At 42.7% G+C, this 24,607-nt stretch overlaps 2 protein-coding genes across 6 annotated transcripts in view; one reads left to right on the top strand and one right to left on the bottom strand.

Annotated features, from left to right (window-relative positions):
- The window catches only part of atp8a1 (ATPase phospholipid transporting 8A1), a 189,401-nt gene extending 177,514 nt beyond the window's left edge, over window positions 1-11,887 (top strand). For all 5 annotated transcript variants that reach the window (XM_021561543.3, XM_021561541.3, XM_090198605.1 and 2 more), the window contains 4 exons: window positions 1,821-1,909; window positions 2,886-2,978; window positions 5,514-5,605; window positions 9,329-11,887. In XM_021561543.3, coding sequence (XP_021417218.2) covers window positions 1,821-1,909; window positions 2,886-2,978; window positions 5,514-5,605; window positions 9,329-9,426 — 372 coding nt within the window. In that variant the 3' untranslated portion in view covers window positions 9,427-11,887. The remainder of the gene's footprint in view (window positions 1-1,820; window positions 1,910-2,885; window positions 2,979-5,513; window positions 5,606-9,328) is intronic.
- A 4,404-nt stretch (window positions 11,888-16,291) lies between these two features.
- shisa3 (shisa family member 3) lies at window positions 16,292-22,427 on the bottom strand. Its single transcript, XM_021561539.3, has 2 exons — window positions 21,488-22,427; window positions 16,292-18,155 (listed from the first exon to the last, which is right to left on the bottom strand). The coding sequence occupies exons 1-2, from the start codon at window positions 21,756-21,758 to the stop codon at window positions 17,587-17,589; spliced, it is 840 nt and encodes a 279-aa protein (XP_021417214.3). The 5' UTR covers window positions 21,759-22,427; the 3' UTR covers window positions 16,292-17,586.
- Between the last annotated feature and the right edge of the window lie 2,180 nt (window positions 22,428-24,607).

Here is a 24,607-nt window from a genome sequence, read left to right as displayed (position 1 = left end):
TGGCCAAAATAGAAAAGCTCCATTCATTCCAATATCATTTCAAACATTCGGAAAAAGCCATTTTGATTTCCACTCATTTGGGATTTCCTCTTTCCCCGATGTTTTGTCAGACATCATAGTCCGTTTGCCTGATAATGGAGAGCAGATTAGCTCATTTAGGAACACCTGAACCCTTTGATAACTTTGACATTGATCCGTGTGTGTGTGTCTCCTAAGGCGCCATCCAAGGGTCCGGCCTGTTCCTAATTACAGGAAGACCCTTGTCTGGGGGCCCCTGCGGTTTGAACAACTGGCACAAGCATGTACTGCCCAAATTGCTGATGCGAGGAGGCGTGAGTTTTGCTTTTTGACATGTAATGACCGATAGTTTCACAGCAGCCAGGCCAAAGCAAACACAGCCCTGCGCAGACGGCTGTATGTGACGGGCCGAGCCAAGAGGATTCCTCTCTGACTCCGCCCGCCAGACCAAATGGAACATACACAGCTGTAGTTGCCCACCATCTTCGAATAGGTCAATGGAAAGACTACCTTTTAGAACTGAACTCAGTGGATGTTCATGTGTTGCTGCTAACCCCTTCTAATGTTTCTCTTTCCTTGTACTGAGGATCGAGTGAACGCCCTTCAGGCATCATCAGGGCAACAGGTTACTAGTGGAGATGGGTTTCGGGGTTCGAGTTGAGAATCCCCTTCACCCTTCTTCCCATTGATACCTCACCAGTGGCCTGTCTGCTGAGGAGGCATCCCGCTTCGCTGCACCGTCATTCCCCACCTGCACTTGAGGCCAGTCACTGTAGCTAACAGTTGCCACCAGGATGGGAAATTAATGGGTTAGGGCAAAAATGCCATTGAAAATGTAATGACAAGCATGAAGAAGTGTTTCCTACTGTATTTCCTCCACTCTGGCTGAAAGTTTCCTTTTGGCACAGATCTAGGATTAGCTACATGCTTACCTTAATCATTTGAGGGTTGAATGCAAAATTGATCTTAGATCAGCTACACCCTACCCCACCCCCCGCTCCACTCTGTTCACAGGTATGTTGTCCAATACCTCTTCCTTGTCAGAAATTGAGCTTTACCCAAGGTTTCTCTACTGATAGGGAATAATTGGAATAAGGGGTTTGGACATGGTTCCCATTGGTCTGTTTGGAGAGTGAAATAACACCACAGTAACTGCCTACCCTGGTAAAGAACACCACAGTAACTGCCTACCCTGGTAAAGAACACCACAGTAACTGCCTACCTTGGTAAAGAACACCACAGTAACTGCCTACCCTGGTAAAGAACACCACAGTAACTGCCTACCCTGGTAAAGAACACCACAGTAACTGCCTACCCTGGTAAAGAACACCACAGTAACTGCCTACCCTGGTAAAGAACATCACAGTAACTGCCTACCCTGGTAAAGAACACCACAGTAACTGCCTACCCTGGTAAAGAACACCACAGTAACTGCCTACCCTGGTAAAGAACACCACAGTAACTGCCTACCCTGGTAAAGAACACCACAGTAACTGCCTACCCTGGTAAAGAACACCACAGTAAGTCACTGCCAAAGCTACTTCCTTAGCCCCAGGCTTCTCAAGATCATAGTTAAAAACCCAAACAGCAACGTGTCATTTAGTCACAGTGGATTACCATGTATTGTCAAACTGAGTTGATCCATGTAATTATTTATTGTGGGTAATTTGGTTGTTATAAAAGATGTAACAAGACTGCCTAAAGCAATCTGAGCCTTTTACCGCTACACCTACTGAGCCCTGTTTTGTCTGCAATGACCTAAGGAATGTGTTCCTGTTTTTCTGTATGTGTGTGTGTCTCAGGCGGACATGATGTTCAGTTCGGGAGTCTTCTGGATGGGCCTGATATTCATCCCTGTCACCTCCCTGGTCTTTGACGTGGCCTACAAAGTGTGAGTCCCCCCCCCCCCACTCATCACCACCACCCCATCCACATGTCCTGCTCACGGGAAATTCCTTAGATCACATGTACAATTACATATAGAAGTCATTTATAGGATCCATGTGGTGCCGGGTTTGGAACCGTTTCAGTGAACAGAACCGAAAAGCTTAAAATATTTTTTCCTGAGAAACAATCAGAACCGCAAAAGAAAGAGATTCATATTGTTCTGAAACAGAACTGTTATTTTTTAAACATGGGAACCGGTTAATAACTTTATTTTACACTCTAGGCATTTGTTTCCAGTCCCACAAGATGCACAACAAAGCACCTATGCAAAGCCCTCACTCTGTCACTCAGAAACGTATTCTAGTGTCAGCTGAAAATTCTTTGCTTAAAAATAAATACATCAGGAAATGGGAAATATACTAAACCGGTCTCAGACATGCAGGTGTAACATTTATAGTTACCGGTATATCATGTTTTTTTTTTGCAGATTCTGCTCTAGGAGAAATGTCTTGAGAAACTATTTAGACCACCAATAAATAACATGCAGGTGTAACATTTATAGTTATTTGATTCATAGCAAGAGATGTATTCTAATACTGTCCGATTCAGAGTTTAAATAAGTGTGGACCATTCAGAATGAAATTATTAATTGAGGTCATTGGGAGACTTTGATTCAGAGTTGAGATACCTAAACTGTCTCATAGTTCTGGGAAATCCAGAGGAATCACATTTACAGCAGATTGAAGCAGCAACTAAAAGCTAATTGTAGTATCATTTACCAGACATCTACTTTGCCTCTGATATGCAGAATTGATTCAGATTGCATGTACATTTTTGAGAAAGCCTCTTGGACTGATTTGGGATGGTCTGTTACATAGAGATACAATATAATCCTACTGTATAATAATATAAGGAATAGTGTTGTATTTAACGCTGTGGTTGTGAATGCCTGTTGATGACGTCTGCTCCTTTTGAGCCAGTGTGAAGAAGGTGTGCTTTAAAACCCTGGTGGATGAGGTGCAGGAGCTGGAAGCCTTGTCCAAGGACCCAGGAGCCCTGGTGCACGGGAAGAGGTACTGGACCGTCTCTCACCCTTTTCTCACCTTCCTCCTTTTCCAAGAGGACATCCCAAATGGCACCCTATTCCCTATAAAGTGCACTATTTTTGACCAGGTCCCACCATATAGGGAATAGGGTGCTATTTGGGGCGCAGACTTGAAAATGCTTTGTTTGTAGGTTAGCTTTTATCCTTTACAGTACCCTTATAAACTCAGCAAAAAATAAATAAATGTCCTCTCACTGTCAACTACGTTTATTTTCAGCAAACTTAACGTGTAAATATTTGTATGAACATAACAAGATTCAACAACTGAGACATAAACTGAACAAGTTCCACAGACATGTGGACAACATAAATTGAATAATGTATCCCTGAACAAAGGGGGGGGTCAAAATCAAAAGTAACAATCTGTATCTTCCTCATGGACTTCACCAGATTGGCCAGTTCTTGCTATGAGATGTCACCCCAATCTTCCACCAAGGCACCTGCAAGTTCCCAGACATTTCTGGGTGGAATGGCCCTAGCCCTCACCCTCCAATCCAACAGGTCCCAGACGTGCTCAATGGGATTGAGATCCGGGCTCTTCGCTGGCCATGGCAGAACACTGACATTCCTGTCAGCAGGAAATCACGCACAGAACGAGAAGTATGGCTGGTGGCATTGTCAGGATGAGCCTGCAGGAAGGGTACCACATGACGGAGGAAGATGTCTTCCATGTAATGCACAGCATTGAGATTGCCTGCAATGACAACAAGCTCAGTCCGATGATGCTGTGACACACTACCCCAGACCATGACGGACCCTCAAACCTCCAAATCGATCCCGCTCCAGAGTACAGGCCTCATTGTAATGCTCATTCCTTCAACGATAAACGCAAATCCGACAATCACCCCGGTGAGACAAATCCGCGACTCGTCAGTAAAGAGCACTTTTTGCCAGTTCTGTCTGGTCCAGCGACGGTGGGTTTGTGCCCATAGGCGACGTTGTTGCCGGTGATGTCTGGTGAGGACCTGCCTTACCAACAGGCCTACAAGCCCTCAGTCCATCCTCTCTCAGCCTATTACGGGGCAGTCTGAGCACTGATGGAGGGATTGTGCATTCCTGGTGTAACTCTGACAATTGTTGTTGCCTTTCTGTACCAGTCTCGCAGCTGTGATGTTTCGGATGTACCGATCCTGTGCAGGGGTTGTTACACGTGGTTTGCCACTGCGAGGACAATCAGCTGCCCATCCTGTCTCCCTGTAGTGCTGTCTTAAGCGTCTCACAGTACTGACATTGCAATTTATTTCCCTGGCCACATCTGCAGTCCTCGTGCATCCTTGCAGCATGCCTAAGGCACATTCGCTCAGATGAGCAGGGACCCTAGACATCTTTCTTTGGGTGTTTTTCAGAGTCAGTAGAAAGGCCTCTTTAGTGTCCTATGTTTTCATAACTGTGACCTTAATTTCCTACCGTCTGTAAGTTGTTAGTGTCTTAACGACCGTTCCACAGGTGCATGTTCATTGTTTATGGTTCACTGAACAAGCATGGGAAACAGTGTTTAAACCCTTTACAATGAAGATCTGTGAAGTTATTTGGATAATTCGTAAAAATCCAAATAATCTTTGAAAGACAGGGTCCTGAAAAAGGGCTGTTTATTTTTTTGCTGAGATTACAACCAGAACATCTCAATAACTTTTCTCCATCTCATGAATTCACAAATACTCTTTATATTACTGCATACACCGCATGTACAACACTTGACTTAGTCTATAACTTCTAAAAGTTTAAATGTGTATTCACCCCCTGAGGATTCAGTAATATTTATCTTGGCTTCCCTATTTTTAGTACGTATGGTGTAATCACGGTCTGCCTACTGTATACTATACGGTTCACTCTTACCTCTACTCTTTGAACTCTGCTCCAGGCCATCCATCCATGCTGTTATACATGCTTGGAACATGACTCTCTCCCTCTGAAACTGTGTGAAGAGAGACTGTAGTGTACTATGGAGCCTCCAGCTAATTAGAGACTTGCATCTTAAGCTAAACTCCCAGAGATGATTTGCGTTGCAAATGGCACTGTATAGTGCACTACATTTGGCCAGGGCCCATAGGGAAATGGGTGCCATTTGGGGCACAGCGATCAGTTAGCCGGGTCCCATCGATGGCCTGTGGAGTGCATTAGCATGGATCAGACCAGTGTGAAATCTCCTGCCAGCTGAAAGTGAACCCCCCTATCTGGCCACAGGCCCAGGCCCAGCAGGCTAGGAACCTGGCCCTGGACCGGACGCATGTAGATGCACTCACTCAGTTCCTTTCTCACACTCACACAATTATATACACACACACCACACATGCACACTCTCTCTCTCACACACACAGACTCCACCCCTTCTTCCTCTCCCCCATGCCTGGTCTCTCCTCAGCAGGAAGTGCAGTTGGCTGGTCTCTCCTCTGTCCTGTGGAGGACTGTACTGTGAGAGAGAGAGGGCTTGATGTATGAGTGGTTAAATCTGGCTGAAGGGCTCACCGTGGCACTCACTGTCTCTCTGTCTCTGTCTTTGCAGCCTGACGGAGAGGGCACAGCTCCTGAAGAACGTCTTCAAGAAGAGCACTGTCAGTATGTACCGATCGGACTCCATGCAGCAGAATCTGCTACGTAAGTCACACACACAATATTAAAACATGCACACACCTCACACCCTGACCTGAAGGAAAGCCCTCATGCAGTTTTTCTCAGAGAAAGAGACCCATTTTCTCTCTGTAGCAGCACTGGTCCAACACACCAAGACAGGCTTAGTTCCTATGTGGATACATTGCTCCATGTTATGGGGATTCTATATATATACTGTAGCTTCAAAGGGGACTCCGCTTGCGTCTTAAACGACACCCTATGGGCCCTGGTAAAAGTAGTGTACGGCACAGGGAATAGGGTGCCATTTGGGAATAGGGTGCATCAGCGTTGCAGAAGTGCTAATACTCTGCTGATCCCACCGCTCTTTACAATTTGATATCCATGTTCCACATTAGCCAGCATGACATCCACATACATGATCCTGTCGTTAACCTCATTAAGTAACACAAAACATCCCACTGTTCCCCCGTTGGTCTCTCCACCTGCTAATACAACCCCCCTACCACTATATTTGCATCCCAAATGGTACCCTTTCCCCTTTACAGTGCACTACTTTTGACCAGGGCCCATAGGGCTCTTGTCAAATGTAGTGCACTATATAGAGAATAAGGGGCTTTTTATGGCGCACGCTAATGGACAGTCACGTCCCATCTAATACAAATCTCATAGTAGTCTAGATAGAAGCTATAAGACAACACAGATGGGTTTTATTTTGGATTGTAAACTGGGTGGTTCGAGCCCTGAATGCTGATTGGCTGACAACCGGGGTATATCAGACTGATTAACACGTGTATGACAAAGCATTTATTTTTACTGCAGTAATTACGTTGGTAACCAGTTAATAATAGCAATAAGACACCTTGGGAGTTTATGATATATGGCCAATATACCACGGCTAAGGGCTGTGTCCAGGCACTCCGCGTTGTGTCGTGGTTAAGAACTGCCCTTAGCCGAGGATAAGAACTGCCCTTAGCCGTGGTATATTGTCAATATACCACACCCCCTCGAGCCTTATTGCTTAAATATACCACGGCTGTTCTTAGCCACGACACAAAGCGGATTTCCTGGACACAGCCCTAGCCGTGGTATATTGACCATATACCACAACCCCTCGGACCTTATTGGTTAATTGGATTTATTTCTGTTTGTTTCGCTGATCTTTTTGTATGTTTTCTGTTTGTCTCGTAGGTGGGGAAGGGATTGTTCTTGTGTGACCCCTGTTTGTCTCGTAGGTGGGGAAGGGATCGTTCTTGTGTGACCCCTGTTTGTCTCGTAGGTGGGGAAGGGATTGTTCTTGTGTGACCCCTGTTTGTCTCGTAGGTGGGGAAGGGATCGTTCTTGTGTGACCCCTGTTTGTCTCGTAGGTGGGGAAGGGATCGTTCTTGTGTGACCCCTGTTTGTCTCGTAGGTGGGGAAGGGATCGTTCTTGTGTGACCCCTGTTTGTCTCGTAGGTGGGGAAGGGATCGTTCTTGTGTGACCCCTGTTTGTCTCGTAGGTGGGGAAGGGATTGTTCTTGTGTGACCCTCGTTTGTCTCATAGGTGGGGAAAGGATCGTTCTTGTGTGACCCGTTTGTCTATTAGGTGGGGAAGGGATTGTTCTTGTGTGACCCCTGTTTGTCTCGTAGGTGGGGAAAGGATCGTTCTTGTGTGACCCCTTTTTATTTTGACGTTCTTACCTGTAGAGAAACGAAAACCCCTCAATCTCTATTAGAAACCCAACCAATGCCCTTTTCACAGTATCGTGCCGATCCAAAACACATTGTCCTTTTCAGCAGGCTTTCAGCAACTATGGTGGATGTGTAACCAGGCCATCTTAGTACAGTTTGGTTCAGCTCAATAGTGTGAAAAGCCCTCTGTACCCACCTCTCTTCCCTTGTGTGCTGTGACCTACAGCTGAAGTCGGAAGTTTACAAGTTGGCAAGTCGATTAGGACATCTACTTTGCTCATGACACAAGTAATTTTTCCAACAATTGTTTACAGACAGTTTATTTAACTTACATTTCACTGTATCACAATTCCAGTGGGTCAGGAGTTTACATACACTAAGTTGACTGCCTTTAAAAGCTTGGAAAATTCCAGAAAATGATGTCATGGCTTTAGAAGCTTCTGAAAGGCTAATTGACATCATTTGAGTCAATTGGAGGTGTACCTGTGGATGTATTTCAAGGCCTACCTTCAAACGCAGTGCCTCTTTGCTTGACATCATGAGAAAATCAAAACAAATCAGCCCAAAAATTGTAGTCCGTCACATCTTTGGGAGCAATTTCCAAATGCCTGAAGGTACCAACTTCATCTGTACAAACAATCGTAAGCAAGTATAAACACCATGAGACCACGCAACTGCATACCGCTCAGGAAGGAGACGCATTCTGTCTCCTAGAGATGAACGTACTTTGGTGCGAAAAGTGCAAATCAATCCCAGAACAGCAGCAAAGGACCCTGTGAAGATGCTGGAGGAAACGGGTACGAAAGTATCTATATCCACAGTAAAACAATTCCTATATCGACATAACCTGAAAGGCTGCTCAGCAAGGAAGAAGCCACTGCTCCAAAACCGCCATAAAAAAGCCAGACTACGGTTTGCGACTGCACATGGGGACTTTTTTGAGAAATGTCCTCTGGTCTGATGAAACAAAAATAGAACTGTTTGGCCATAATGATCATCGTTATGTTCAGAGGAAAAAGGGGGAGGCTTCCATCCCGAAGAGCACCATACCAACCGTGAAGCCCTAGGACCATGCCTCAGGACTACCTGCCAAGCATACTTTCAAAGTTGTGGCAAAATGGTAACAAAGTCAAGGTATTGGAGTGGCCATCACAAAGCCCTGACCTCAATCCCATAGAAAATGTGTGGACAGAACTGAAAAAGCATGTGCAAGCAAGGAGGCCTACAACCTGACTCAGTTACACCAGCTCTGCCAGGAGGAATGGGCCAAAATCCATCCAACTTATTGTGGGAAGCTTGTGGAAGGCTACCCAAAAAATGTTTGACCCAATTTAAACAATTTAAAGGCAATGCTACAAAATAGTAATTGAGTGTATGTACACTTCTGACCCACTGGGAATGTGATGAAATAAATAAAAGCTGAAATAAATCGATTCTCTCTACTATTATTCTGACATTTCACATTCTTCAAATAAAGTGGTGTTCCTAACTGACCTAAGACAGAGTCTTTACTAGGTTTAAATGTCAGGAATTGTGAAAAAGTTTAAATGTATTTGGTTAAGGTGTATGTAAACTTCCCATTTCAACTGTATGTGAGTGGTGGTTACACATATTTAACGATTCATTAAATGCTGCAATATTATTCCCACAATGCACTCCCCTCACCGGGCCTTTTGAACTCATCTGCTGGCCTGCAGGTAGTGACTGAATCATTTGAGACCTAAAGGTGAGTTAGGGGGTCAAAGGTTAGGATTAGAACTCCCGTAGTTGTAGGTAGTGGCTGTGTAGCTAAGTAAAGAGAGGTGTCAGGTAACATGACTGCCCCTCCCTGGCTTAGCACTGGTCAAGCTTCTTGGGGAGCTTGAAAGACACAAACACAAAAATGTTTCATGTTTAAGTTATTTCTTGGTTTATTTTTAAAGCCATTCTTTAATCTGTTTTTATTCAGTTTTTTTATTTTTTATTCATGTTTTATGAGTTTTCTGCTTTTGTTCCGAAATGGTTTACTTCTTTCTAATCACGTTTGGAATTTGAACGTCAGCCATGGTTTCTCACTCTGTCCATCTGTCCTGCTTGCAGATGGCTACGCCTTCTCTCAAGACGAGAACGGAGTGGTGTCCCAGTCGGAGGTCATCCGGGCGTACGACACCACCAAACAGCGGACCAACGAGTGGTGAAACCACACCCCTCTCTACCCGGCTGGCCTTTTAAGAGCCACAGCCGTTTTCGACGGTGATTTGAACCTGACGGGGAAGTCTCCGGATAACCCCAGCCCGAGCATCACAGGATATTGGACATGATAAAGGAAAAGAAAGAGGGATGTCTTGTACTTCAAAAAGGGAAAAAAATAGGAACAAAAAGTGTTCAAAAAGTATTCACTGCTGTAGTTGTGTGTCCAGCAGACATGAGCACTGTGCTTGCATTTTTAGCAGTCTGTGGTCTGAAGTTCCTCTGTTCTTGCTCTATCTAATGAAGAGGTTTCACTTCTTAATATCTCCTCCATTCCTATTAATAGACCCCCAAAAATATGTAGTTTGCTCCAAAATCGTCAAAACTGTTGTGTGTGTGTACTCTAATTGGTGACTGAATAATCCAGATTTGATTTTGACCCCCCCCACCACCCCACCAAATATTTAGTTTTGTTTGAAAATGCAGATTGCGAAATAGCAGTTGTAAATGCAATCTCTTTCAAGTCGGCTGTAGCTTCGATAAAAAAAAATTAAAAACTCAACCAAGAATATTGACACTCCTGAGTCTATTCCAGCTCTGAATGGACCACTTCAGAACAGACTTTTGTTGTTTTGTTGTTATTTTGCACTTCTACTGTATAAAAAGGCCTTACATTTGTTCATGCCTTCAGCCATACTTGTTTGTTTTTCTTCTAAATGTTATTATTTTAGAATGGTGTAGTTATCGTGCCCAAGTTGAGTTTTTTTAATGATAGCCGCTTGCAACTCGTCCAATTTCCACCATTTTATTACAGCACTTTGATTGCTCTATACAAGTAATTGCATTCCACACATTACTCGGCTGCAACAATCACAATGGTGCCTGACTTTTTCCCTGATTAGAATACGTAAGATATCCTAGCTAGCTAGTTTAGAACAGTGCTCTACCCACTAATTGGCAAGATGAGCTCATTGTCCCCCATATATTGCTCCCCAGTACACAATGTGGTAAAAAGTAAAGTGGTATATATAAAATCACAGGCTCCATTGTTGCTTTCTTTCTACCCAGTGTTTTGGGGGTGGCTGTATGACGATCTTGTTGAGTTTCCGTATGCTTACAGTGGCGGCTCTTCTTTCAAAAACGTCTTTTCCCTTCAAATAGAGAGTTTATCCTTCTAACATAAGTGCCATTAGCTTAAGGGAGAGAAAATTTGCCAGGAAACTCCACACAGTATCAAAACGACTTTCTCTATAGTTATTTTGAGAATTTGTATTTTTATATTGGAGAAGTACGAATTTTTGCATTGACCTGCTTTGTAATGAATAATTGTCCATGTTTTTCCTTTTTTTCTCTCAGACAAAAAAAAGAATGCCCAAAATGAATGCCGAAAAATATATTTCTTAAATGTCTCGTTGTTATTGTCATTATAGTACCTGCTTTGTTTATTTAATAATTAACTGTGTTTGTTCTCTTCTCCCTATGGGAGATCGGTTTCCATACCGGCTGCGTGTGTATGTGTGTGTGCGTTAATCCGCCATCTGCATGTGCATGTGCGTATGTGTGTGTGTGTGTGTAACCTCTTCTACTGTGGGTAACTTCTACATACGCATGTCTGTGTCATTTGTGTGAGACTGGGAGCCCTTAGAACCTCAGGTCTCCTTTTGCATTCTTTGACTGTGTTTTTGTATATGTTTGAGGATGTGTGGGTGACTGACTGTGTGTGTGGTGTCGCTTGCTCCTCTGGTCTGTCTGCATGACTCCAGGTATAATTATGGTGTACTGTCTGCTGCTGTATGGCCCTCTGTGTATGGCCAGACCTCAGCCCTGGGGGTCCTGGGCTCTGACGCTAAGGCTCTCGCTTGACAGGAGATGTTGCACAATGCACTCTGTTACCTTTCCAATAGTGGATATTTTGGTATTATCTGGTTATTGGTTTCAGTGTATTTTCTCTGGGTCTACATGTTTGTAACTTGTTTAGGTTTTTGTCTCTCATGCAGTGTACCTCTACTTTACTACAAACCTTTTTGTGTTTCTTCCTTGTTTAAGTGAGGGTATCAGTAAAGATGTATTTGTTACGCTATACTTTTGTGTTTCGATTGATTAGATGTCAACGGCTGTCACAATTCCGAAATGCTGAATGTGAGTCTTCTGATGTGAAAGTGGTCGTGGAAGGCTTGGACTGTTGCTTTTTGTCTGTGAAAGTTGTCGTGGAAGGCTTGGACTGTTGCTTTTTGTCTGTGAAAGTTGTGGGCTGCATGAATGGACTAAAACCTTCTCCGGTTAAGTGTTTATTGTACTACTTTGATTCTCCCTCAAGTGTGGGTCACTTTACAGAAAAAAATGCACTTTTCAATTTGTTTCAATATCATTTAATGATTGTTCTGCATGTTGGGACTGCAAACTTTTAAGTGTTCTGTCTTTTACTGCCATAAAGGACTACTACTAAAATAAACTTTTCAAACATGGAAACCAACCTTTGTCATCTACTATCACAATATCTATGAATGTCTGTCTGCAGTCCAAATGGCACCCTATTCTTTATGTAGTGTATTACTCTGGGCAAAAGTAGTGCACTGTGTTGGGATAAAGTGCCATCCCTCATTTAGGACTTTGTAACCGTCCAAAATGAGGGAAGGCAGCTAGTTGCGGCAGCAAACAGGGCATACAGAGCGCTGAGAACCTAAACAGGAAAAGGCAGGGGACACTCAGGGAAAACATCATTCCCTTCCATGTGTGACAAACAAACAAATGCCGTCATTATGGTTATCATGTATGATTTAGCTGACCCTCTCCTGTTGTATTCCCTGATGACTGGTCATCTGAGGTTTACTGTGCGGCCGTGCGGTAGGATATCACATCCGTTATAATTACAAATATTTGTCTCTGTTATTGACAAAGTATCCACTATCATAGCTGTGTCACAAAACCAACATAGATGGACGTGTCTGATCCATCCAGTGTCCAGCAATCTACCCCATTTGGGAATGGGTAGTTTCTCTTTAGTTGTTAGTTTACAAAGCCATATTTCCCCAACCAGGTGTACCCTTGCTAGAGTATTCATACAAGAGTATTTGTATCAAATCAAATGTATTTATATAGCCCTTTGTACATCAGCTGATATCTCAAAGTGCTGTACAGAAACCCAGCCTAAAACCCCAAACAGCAAGCAATGCAGGTGTAGAAGCACGGTGGCTAGGAAAAACTCCCTAGAAAGGCCAAAACCTAGGAAGAAACCTAGAGAAACCGGGCTATGAGGGGTGGCCAGTCCTCTTCTGGCTGTGCCGTGTGGAGATTATAACAGAACATGGCCAAGATGTTCATAAATAACCAGCATGGTCAAATAATAATAATCACAGTAGTTGTCGAGGGTGCAGCAAGTCAGCACCTCAGGAGTAAATGTCAGTTGGCTTTTCATGCCGATCATTAAGAGTATCTCTACCACTCCTGCTGTCTCTAGAGAGTTGAAAACAGCAGGTCTGGGACAGGTAGCACGTCCGGTGAACAGGCCAGGATTCCATAGCCGCAGGCAGAACAGTTGAAACTGGAGCAGCATCACGACCAGGTGGACTGGGGACAGCAAGGAGTCATCATGCCAGGTAGTCCTGAGGCATGGTCCTAGGGCTCAGGTCCTCAGAGAGAGAGAATTAGAGAGAGCATACTTAAATTCACACAGGACACCGGAAAAGACAGAAGTACTCCAGATACAACAAACTGACCCTAGCCTCCCGACAGATAAACTACAGCAGCATAAATACTGGAGGCTGAGACAGGAGGGGTCAGGAGACACTGTGGCCCCATCCGATGATACCCCCGGACAAGGCCAAACAGGAAGGATATAACCCCACCCATTTTGCCAAAGCACAGCCCCCACACCACTAGAAGAATATCTTCAACCACCAATTTACCACCCTGAGACAAGGCCGAGTATAGCCCACAAAGATCTCCGCCACGGCACAACCCAAGGGGGGCGCCAACCCAGACAGATCACGTTAGTGACTCAACCCACTCAAGTGATGCACCCCTCCTAGGGACGTCATGAAAGAGCACCTGTAAGCCAGTGACTCAGCCCCTGTAATAGGGTTAGAGGCAGAGAATCCCAGTGGAAAGAGGGGAACCGGCCAGGCAGAGACAGCAAGGGCGGTTCGATGCTCCAGAGCCTTTCCGTTCACCTTCACACTCCTGGGCCAGACTACACTCAATCATATGACCCACTGAAGAGATGAGTCTTCAGTAAAGACTTAAAGGTTGAGACCGAGTCTGCGTCTCTCACATGGGTAGGCAGACCATTCCATAAAAATTGAGCTCTATAGGAGAAAGCCCTACCTCCAGCTGTTTGCTTAGAAATTCTAGGGACAATTAGGAGGCCTGCGTCTTGTGACCGTAGCGTACGTGTTGGTATGTACGGCAGGACCAAATCAGAAAGATGGGTAGGAGCAAGCCCATGTAATGCTTTGTAGGTTAGCAGTAAAACCTTGAAATCAGCCCTTGCCGTAACAGGAAGCCAGTGTAGGGAGGCTAGCACTGGAGTAATATGATCACATTTTTGGGTTCTAGTCAGGATTCTAGCAGCCATATTTAGCACTAACCGGAGTTTATTTAGTGCTTTATCCAGGTAGCCGGAAAGTAGAGCATTGCAGTAGTCTAACCTAGAAGTAACAAAAGCATGGATTCATTTTTCTGCATCATTTTTGGACAAAGTTTCAGATTTTTTCAATGAGACGTAGATGGAAAAAAGCTGTCCTTGAAACAGTTGATATGTTCTTCAAAAGAGAGATCAGGGTCCAGAGTAAAGCCGAGGTCCTTCACAGTTTTATTTGAGATGACTGTACAACCATCAAAATTAATTGTCAGATTCAACAGAAGATCTCTTTGTTTCTTGGGACCTAGAACAAGCATCTCTGTTTTGTCCGAGTTTAAAAGTATAAAGTTTGCAGCCATCCACTTCCTTATGTCTGAAACACAGGCATCTAGCGAGGGCATTTTTGGGGCTTCACCGTGTTTCATTGAAATGTACAGCTGCATAGCAGTGAAAATTAACATGTTTTCGAATGACATCCCCAAGAAAAAATATATCGTGAAAACAATAGTGGTCCTAAAACGGAACCTTGAAGAACACCGAAATGTACAGTTGATTTGTCAGAGGACAAACCATTCACAGAGACAAACTGATATCTTTCCGACAGATAAGATCTAAACTGGGCCAGAACTTGTCCGTGTAGACCAATTTGAGTTTTTAATCTCTCCAAAAGAATGTGGTGATCAATGGTATCAAAAGCAGCACTAAGGTCTTGGAGCACGAGGACAGATGCAGAGCCTTGGTCTGATGCCATTAAAAGGTAATTTACCACCTTCACAAGTGCAGTCTCAGTGCTATGATGGGGTCTAAAACCAGACTGAAGCATTTCGTATACATTGTTTGTCTTCAGGAAGGCAGTGAGTTGCTACGCAACAGCTTTTTTTTTTATTTTTGAGAGGAATGGAAGATTCGATATAGGCCAATTAGTTTTTTTTATATTTCTGGGTCAAGGTTTGGCTTTTCAAGAGAGGCTTTTTTACTGCCACTTTTGGTGAGTTTGGTACACATCCGGTGGATAGAGAGACTTTATTATGTTCAACATAGGAGGGCCAAGCACAGGAAGCAGCTCTTTCAGTAGTTTAGTTGGAATAGGGTCTAGTATGCAGCTTGAAGGTTTAGAGGCCATGATTATTTTCATCATTGTGTCGAGAGATATAGTACTAAAACACTTGTCTCTCTTGATCCTAGGTCCTGGCAGAGTTGTGCAGACTCAGGACAACTGATCTTTGAAGGAATATGCAGATTTAAAGAGATTTGTATTACTGCCAATGTAACTTTCAAAAAGTGGAAATCTGTGAAGTATTTTCTTTGAGTTATGAGATGATTCAGAGCAGTATGATACCTCTAAAATACAGTATCTGAAAGAAGATCAGTTCTAGTGTTTTTAATGACTAGAGGTGCCCTGTCAAATGCTTTAACAAGACAAGCATTAACAATAATATAGGAAAACTTGTGACATTTGAGCAAGAATAGCTCCAAACAGTAGGATGCAGGTCTGCCTGTGTAAAGGTTTCTATTGGACTAGGGTGCTTGTCTGGCTAAACATGGTTGATTCTGAGACTTTCAAAAAAATGAGAAATGACTTGCGGTCATCTTTGGGTGTTGCTGTCATTTTTCCTTTGTTTGGCAGGTTCAGAATCTAGCCCCAAACACTATCCGCTTTATGAACTATTCCATCTTATCTGCCATAATAGGACAGTGATTTCCAAGTCGATTTCACGCTTGAATGACTAGGGAACAGAGCAGTCTTTGTGGACTCTTGCCATACCTGCTCGTGCAACCCAAAACTTTTCCCTATTTCTGGGACCAGTTGTTTTTAACACTGTGGCTATGACATGCTCATTGAGCATTGACAATGACTGATCTCATTGCCACATTCCTCATGTGAAGTATGGCATAAAAGTGAGCGACAGGTAGCGAATAACTGATCTCCAACAGTTTTAGTTGCCTATATGTCTGTGGCTGAAGGGGAAAATCCGTTATTTGCAAGCCATATTTTTGCCTTGTAGTTTCATAAACAAATGGGGAGGCTGCTGTTGGGCTGAATGTTTAAAATACAAACTCAGGATTGTGGCTTTAACAGCCTAAAGGAAACCATTGAAAAGCCATTTTCAGAAGATTGTACTATACAGTAAGTATTACTACCGAATGTATTAATAAATGAGCAATGAAGCAATTCTCAACCATCCACTGTTAGATTATTTAAGAGATGGTAACATTTTTCTGGGGAGTGTTTTTCACATTTTATAAGTTATCATTTGTAGCGTTGCATGACAAGATAAAATACTGGACTCTTATTTGGTGTTGGCTAATATGATAGTTTATTGATTTGTGTGTCATAGCCCTACATAAGACGTTGGGACACATCTGGTCTAGAGCATCAAACCAGTGAACACTGTACACAGTACATCCTTTGGCTTTGTCCACCTTACTGCACAACTTGGTGTCAGTCCTTTCCCTCTTTTTAGAGGGGCTTGTGATTGTCAAAATTATAATTTGATTTCCATTGCATTAAATGTCCAACAGCTTGCCAAAACAATTTGCAGAACACTTCTGAAAGATGTTGATGCCACAAAACTTATTGTGACAATTGAAAATCACTGTTTAACCAAAGTGTGTATAAAAGAAGACAGATACTCTTGATTACAATACAAATTAATATAAAAAAAGTGCATGACATTGAAAGAAAACGATAAAGACCAATAAACAGGTCCTGTCTGGTCTGAGCAGATTCCATTCCTGTAACTTAGAGTAGGGTTTCCAAAACGTTTTCACTCAGGTTCCCCTTCCAGCATTGGAGAACATCTGTCACCAGCCGCGCATGAGTGCACCACGTCTTTTTCAATGGACACAAGCACTGTTCATGACAAACTCTTCACACCCCTCTTGTTGGTAGATTTTGTGTTGTTGCAGTTTTAAAGCTTATATCCTGCAATTCTACACATTTTCCCATGTCTAATGTGTATTCATGTGATATTTGAGTGACAAAAAAATTACAACATCTATGGGCAAAAAGAAAACATTGACTAGTTCATGTGGACATTGACTAGTTCATGTGGACATTTCTGATAAATAGCTCTCCAAGTAATGCAATGACTGACATGACAAGAGGAACTGATGATGCACTACCCAATTTTGAAATTGCACCTTGTGCATTCTACTATTACAACTTTCAAGAGCAAGTTGAAAGCCGCACTGAGACTCCCCCCCCACCGACCCGCACAGTTTGGGAACCACTAACTTAGACAAGACCCATGTATTCTGCTCGACTAGGGAGATTTCTTGTGGTTGATCTTGAGCACCTCCTAACTGTCCTGTCACCCAGTCTCCATTCAACAGGCCAACTGTACTGCACGTCAGCGCAGTCCTCCCCTTAGCCGCTGACTGTCAACACAACACACCAGGCTTATGTTCAGTAACGTTCACTGATTTAAAACGTCTCACAGCGTTAAACTAACTCATTCTGGACAGGTTCAGGTAGTCCCTTCCTAGTTTCGGTCCATTTTCTTCCGTTTGGTGCCTAGTGAACACAACCCTGCTCACATCACACAGTGCTCCTGTAATCCCCCTCCTCATTGCCAGTGGAGCCCCGTCAGCTCTGTCCAAAGTCTGCAAAGCCCTTGGCCCCGGAGAAGGGCTCCGGCTGCAGGGGGAAGAAGTATTGCTGGGGCAGCAAGAAGCCCGTGCCCTGGGCCGGGTGTTGGTGCATGGGCTGGTGCAGCTGGGCGTGGGGGAGGGGTTGCTGGCAGCCACCTGGCATGCAGGCTGTGGGGGAGGTGTAGGGGGGCGGCGGGGGTGGTGGCAGCAGCGGCTGGGGCGTGGAGGGGGAGAAGGATGCAGATGCTGACACCAAGCACCCGTGCTGCTGCTGCCCCTGACCTCCGAGGGAGAAGCGGCGCACCGAGCTGCCCCCGCCAGCCGAGCTGGAGCTGGTGGTGGCCGTGCTGGACTGGCGCGAGGGGGTGCGCAGGCTGGGTGGCGCAGTGGTCAGGATCATGGGGATGGTCTCGGTCTGGCAGCTGCGCAGAGGGAAACGGATAGGCTGCTGTGTTGGCTGCTTGGGGCGCAGGCAGGTGCAGCAGTAGACAGCAACCAAGGAGCCCACCACCACGAAGGCCACGAAGATGGAGCCCACCATCAGGAAGGGCACATAGATGGGCTCTGCAAGGAGGAACAGGTGTTGGAATACTTGAAAACGTTAATTTGAGTACCTGTTTGAATACTTAAATTCATAATTTAACCTTTTGGTAATCACAGATCTGAATACTGGTTTGATTTGTGAAGGTATAGGAATAGGGTGGTAACATTGCTTACCCCATCAATCACTGACAGACCTGTGCTAAGCTCATGGAAACAGGGCCAATAAGAAGTGGAGTTCATAGTTAATAAACCTATGTGGAGTCAGTGAACATATGTGTGATACCAAGTGTGCATAATAAACTGTATTGCGAATGTGTACAGACCTACAGTTGAAGTCGGAAGTTTACATACACCAAACTCAGTTTTTCACAATTCCTGCATTTAATCCTAGTAAAAATTCCCTGTCAACATGCTGACCAGACCGGACACGTTGCGTGCGTTCAGGTAAAATAACAACTCAATGTTTATATCCCAGGAAAAATTAGCTAGCAACAGCAAGCTAGCTAAATAGGACAAATTAGCTAGCAAGTGCAAGCTAGTTAGCTAAATTGCCATAAATGTTTAATGCTTTTTGATCTGTCCCCAAATTAATATAATTGGTTCAGAGTTTGTTTTGATATTTTAACCTGCGTGTCGTGATCGCATTTGGTGTAGGGGAACAAAATTAATTTATGCACGATGGCGCACATGCACAGTCGGTTTGGGTTCCGTGTTGGTCAGTTAGGATCACCACTTTATTTTCAGAATGTGAAACGTCAGAATAATAGTAGAGAGAAGGATTTATTTCAGCTTTTATTTATTTCATCACATTCCCAGTGGGTCAGAAGTTTACACACACTCAATTAGTATTTGGTAGCATTGCCTTTAAATTGTTTAACTTGGGTCAAACATTTTGGGTAGCCTTCCACAAGCTTCCCACAAAAAGTTGGGTGAATTTTGGCTCATTCCTCCTGACAGAGCTGGTGTAACTGAGTCAGGTTTGTAGGCCTCCTTGCTCGTACACGCTTTTTCAATTCTACCCACAAATATTCTACAGGATTGAGGTCAAGGCTTTGTGATGGCCACTCCAATACCCTGACTTTGTTGTCCTTAAGCCATTTTGCCACAACTTTAGAAGTATGCTTGGGGTCATTGTCCATTTGGAAGACTCATTTGCGACCAAGCTTTAACTTCCTGACTGATGTCTTGAGATGTTGCTTCAATATATCCACATAATTGTCCTACCTCATAATGCCATCTATTTTGTGAAGTGCACAAGTCCCTCCTGCAGCAAAGTAAACCCACAACATGATGCTGCCACCCCCGTGCTTTACAGTTGGAATAGTGTTCTTCGGCTTGTAAACAATTGTTGGAAAATTAGCAAATTAGATGTCCTAACTGACTTGCCAAAGCTATAGTTGGTTAACAAGAAATTTGTGGAGTGGTTGAAAAACGAGTTTTAATGACTCCAACCTAAGTGTATGTAAACTTCCGACTTCAACTGTATGTTCTCTTTCTGTTTTCTACAGAATCCAGGTGTACACCTTTTAAATGGAGAGGGATTCAGGAGAAAGGACATTTTAGAAGACAAAGGTGAAATCTTACTCTTTACTCATCCTTTCCTAAATCCCCTTAATATACAGTATATCTTTACATTAACTCACAAGACCATTTTTATTGTTGCAAAGCATATTTTTTAAAAAGCCCATTTTAATGTCATACTGGTAGTAAACCTTTGCACGATATAATGTAAGTAGGCCACTGAGGTGAATTATACAATACAATGCAGGGCTGCAAAAAAAAAAAACATCTGCTACTATAACAATAAGCATGTACAGTTAGGCTGTCAATACAACGTTTTCAAAGTATTAAAAGGCATGTTTATACTATATTCTTTACATTTCATGTACCCAACATCCACCGACAAAACCATCTGTTCTGTAGTTATTAATAGCCTTCTATTTCTTGGGTGTTGTTGAGTAATTGTCTTTATATTAATTGTTTTAGGCCTGAATTGGACTATGCAACAGTTACTGCGAATACTCTTAAAATAATTTAACATAAGCGTTTTTGTCTGAATACATCTTTCCAAATCTTAGATTAAATGTTCAGATTACAGTTTAAAAGGGCAATTGGCGCCAAGGGAAGGAAATCATTTGAAGATCATTTATTTTCATTAAAGAATGGAAATTGTATTGACCACGCCAGCTAGGGCTTCGCAACACTGGAGACAAATTATTTTGAGATTTGGTGAAATTAGTTAAATGTAAGTCTAGATTCTGTTTTATTCCATAAATGGTATACATTTTGAACTAATGATGAATAATTCCCTGAATAAGCATATTTTATGTGAATTGAAAGCGTTTGTTTTTAAATTGGTAATTAATTATAAGCTAATAACCTCTACGACACAGGCATGCCAAAATATAGTGAAGTATAGTGAAATAGCCTAAGGTATCAAATACACACTCTGGTGGCAATCTGATGCCATCTTTGGACAGGATATTCTGCCATTGGTGTGCAAAATTATAATTTAAATTGCATGATTGTTTCAACGTTGCATGGTTTATATAGGGCCTTGTGGTCAAAGTCCATCCACTTATTTTCACATAGGTCTGGGGTAGTATAACACAATGTTTTTTCTTGCATATCATGTAACTGGAGGAATGCATGGTGACACTCTCCAGGTGTATCACATGCCCACAATGTACCTAACCTGAGGTCAAATGAAGCCCAAGCCAAAAAACAGGTGCCCCACATGCATGGAATTGGAGCTGCTTAGTGCTTTTTCTTTGTAAATCAAGATAGGCTGTAATTTCTGCATCTTGATAGAGCAATTACGTTGTTATAACTCAATGAAAAGTTACTTTCAGTGCTTATGTTAGGTTTCAAAATTACAAGATCCATTTTAATTAGATTATTTGTACAATATGCTTATGACAACAAAATGTAGGCCTTGATAAATAAAATATAATAGCATTTTTGTCTTCTAAATTATTTTTTCAAATAGGACAAACGATGATGTATTTATAGGTTATATTTCATCTTAATATAGACTAATTTAAACCGATTGAAAATGAAAACTTTTATAATGAAATATATTATGCTATGCCTACATGCCTGGCAGTGCCCTGAAGAGGCTGAATGGTGACAAACATGAATGTTGAGTGACATGGCTCGTTAAAAGCGTGTCTAGATGCCATTTTTTATTTTGAAATATTTCACTATATACAATCTTTATTAATACACCTTTGAAATCTTTGAATGTTATATAATAACAACACTCCCAAGTTTAGTGTTTTGCATTAAAGTTAATTGTGCATTAACTTGTCCTCTCCTCCCAGGCTCGGCATGCTTTGGAAATCTAAACTTACGCGCTGCAAACTCCGTGTTCTCCTGTTCTCTGTCGTTGGTACAGCTTCCCTGGTCCAGCCGTGCGTCCACGGCCGCGCAACAGTACCGCAGGGAACAAGACCCGCAGCACACGGTTGCGTCCATGGTGTCAAAGTCCTCCGGACACTGAAAGCCCTCGTGGTAATTTCCATTACTGTCCAGCCACCCATGGCAGTACTCTCCTTGTGCGTCTGATATCCGTAGATTCCAGGTCAGGTACCCCAGCATGAGGTAGTTTAGCAGGCGCACCATCACGACAACACTTTATTAGCAGCCCAGTAGCCTACGCACTATTCTTTATCTCTTGCGTTGTCTTTGCATTTAACACACGTGCATGATGAATGCGGTTTGAAACAATCCCACGGTTGAAACCATCAACTGGTTCAATTGGTTAGAATTGTCATCATTCGTTTTATTTTAATTTAACCATACGAATACTTTTGCATTTAAGTTTATGTTTGCATTTCCATCCATTTGGCATATAATCTCCTCAACCAAAGTCGATCCCGTATCAGGTCACAGGTGTAAAATAAGCTTTAACTGAACTCTCACGGTTGTCCAAATGAATGACTGTTTCTCTCCTCTCAAAATGTCATTATTGCACAGGCAAAACACATCACAAATATAACTAGCCAAGAGTGTATCCGAACTTTACCCAAACCTTTCTTCTCTTCACTGCGTAATTTATGAAACGAGAAAAAAAGGTGTACTTTCTTAATCCAAGTTGTTGTTCAGGTCGGTGAAGACGATGTGCTATGGATGGCTACGGTCGTCTTGTGTCCTGCCTCATTTGAAATCTGCTGCTTTTTTTGACCGACTCAGTAGGCGCGCACGCATCTCTTTGACCACCAGACGTGCGCATTCATGATGGAGCGGTCGCTTTTGCGTCCCTACGCGGAAAGAAGCCTGTCGCAAAGTGATGCTGAGAGGACATAGGCTTCAGTAGTCATGCGTGCCCTCATCTGTCCTTATCAAATCAGCTCCAAGTGATTTTAATTTTGGAAATCTGTTCCAAAGTATTCCCACGCATAATGGAGATATAATGTATATGTGATGATATGAAAATGTAAGCAAGGTTTGAAATGATTATGTTTTAGTCTAATGTTATATCTGTTTGGGGTTCTTGCCATCAATTTGCAGTCTACAAATAATTTGTAATTATGTTCCAGCCCCCTGACCATCCGCTCAGCCCGCGACAGAATCTAGTTGATGATCCCTGGTCTTTAATTTCCAATAGCCTATGCTAGTGACCATTATTTGGTATCTTTATCTTTGTACCCTGTATGAAAAACACCTTTAGAAATATATATAATATAGCCTATTCATATTACTAAGAGGAAGTTGTATATGCTCAGGTTAAGGTTTCAGTTGTCTTTTGTTTGCAGCGTAGCTTCAACTCTGTAACTTTCCCTTAAATCGCCAAATTTATATTGATGTGTCGCCCTCTGGTGGCCTTCAAAACTTTGATTGTCAGTTTATTTTATTGCCGTTTGTGTAGGTTGGATTTATTACTTTATTCGATTAATGGTTTGGTTATCCTATCTAGAGGTTAATGGATATTCTTCTATACATCTAATAGCTAAATGTAGGCTTGATGCACTGTCCTCTCAGCACATGTCAAAACTGCAGGCTAAAATTAAATCTAGACTATCGTAATCGCTCCTCTTTCACCCCAGCTGCCAAACTAACCCTGATTCAGATGACCATCCTACCCATACTAGATTACGGAGACATAATTAATAGGGTGCTCTCGAGCGGCTAGATGTTCTTTACCATTCGGCCATCGGATTTTCCACCAATGCTCCTTATAGGACACATCACTGCACTCTATACTCCTCTGTAAACTGGTCATCTCTGTGTACCCGTCGCACGACCAACTGGTTGATGCTTATTTATAAAAGCGCCCCACTCCCCCCTATCTGAGATATATAATGCAGCCCTCATCCTCCACATGCAACACCCGTTCTGCCAGTCACATTCTGTTAAAGGTTCCCAAAGCACACACATCCCTGGGTCGCTCTTCTTTTCAGTTCGCTGCAGCTAGCGACTGAAACGAGCTGCAACAAACACTCAAACTGGACAGTTTTATCTCAATCTCTTCATTCAAAGACTCAATTATGGACACTCTTACTGACAGTTGTGGCTGCTTTGCGTGATGTATTGTTGTCTTTGGCTTCTTGCCCTTTGTGCTGTTGTCTGTGCCCAATAATGTTTGTAACGTGTTTTGTGCTGCTACCATGTTGTTGTCATGTTGTGTTGCTACCATGCTGCGTTGCTGCCTTGCTATGTTGTCTTAGGTCTCTCTTTATGTAGTGTTGTGTTGTCTCTCTTGTTGTGATGTGTGTTTTGTCCTATATATATATATAGTATTTATTTTATTTTTTAAATCTCAGGCCCCATACCCGCAGGAGGCCTTTTGGTAGGCCATCATTGTAAATAAGAATGTGTTCTTAGCTGACTTGCCTAGTTAAATAAAGGTTCAATGAAAATAAAAGAGGAAAGCATACACAGATTCTCACTGTGATGTCTAGAACCTTAAAGGGTTCTGTGGCTGTCCCCACAGGAGAACCCTTTGAAAAAAAACATTTTGGTTCCAGGTGAACCCTTTCTACAGAAGCTACCTGGAACCACCAAGGGTTCTACCTGGAACCAGAAAGGGTTCCCTACGAGGACAGCCGAATAAGCCTTTTGGAACCTTTTTTCTAAGAGTGTAGGCCTATACATTATATTTTTTTGGAGAGAAAAGTAAATCTAAGGAAAACAACAATGACACTTTTATTTTGTATAATTTCCTTCTTTTATTTGTTTTGTCTTATAATAATGGTACGTAGGCCTATGAGAAACGCTGTTGATTAGTGAATTATGAAACATTTTATGGACTACATTCCTAATGAAAATAATGTACCTTTTACTCCATACATTTTCCTTGACACTCAAAAGTACTCGTTACATTTTGAATGCTTAGCAGGACAGGAAAATTGTCCAATTCACGCACTTAAGAAGAGAACATCCCTGTTCATTCCTACTGCTTCTGATCTGGCTGAGTCACGAAACGCGATTGCTTCGTTTGTAAATTATGTCTGAGTTTTGGAATGCCCCTG

Source organism: Oncorhynchus mykiss, chromosome 14 (genome assembly GCF_057628025.1).
Source record: "Oncorhynchus mykiss isolate SJ-2025 chromosome 14, ASM5762802v1, whole genome shotgun sequence".
Lineage (NCBI taxonomy): Eukaryota > Metazoa > Chordata > Actinopteri > Salmoniformes > Salmonidae > Oncorhynchus > Oncorhynchus mykiss.
Note: the sequence above shows the minus strand (reverse complement) of the source record. Positions and strands in the feature narration are given on the sequence as shown.

Excerpts from the sequence above, each read along its gene's own strand:
- shisa3 (XM_021561539.3), bottom strand. The coding sequence starts at position 21,758 with ATGGTGCGCCTGCTAAACTACCTCATGCTGGGGTACCTGACCTGGAAT. Across the intron at positions 18,156-21,487 it reads GAACACGGAGTTTGCAGCGC|AGCCCATCTATGTGCCCTTC; the intron begins GTAAGTTTAGAT and ends TCCTCCTTGCAG.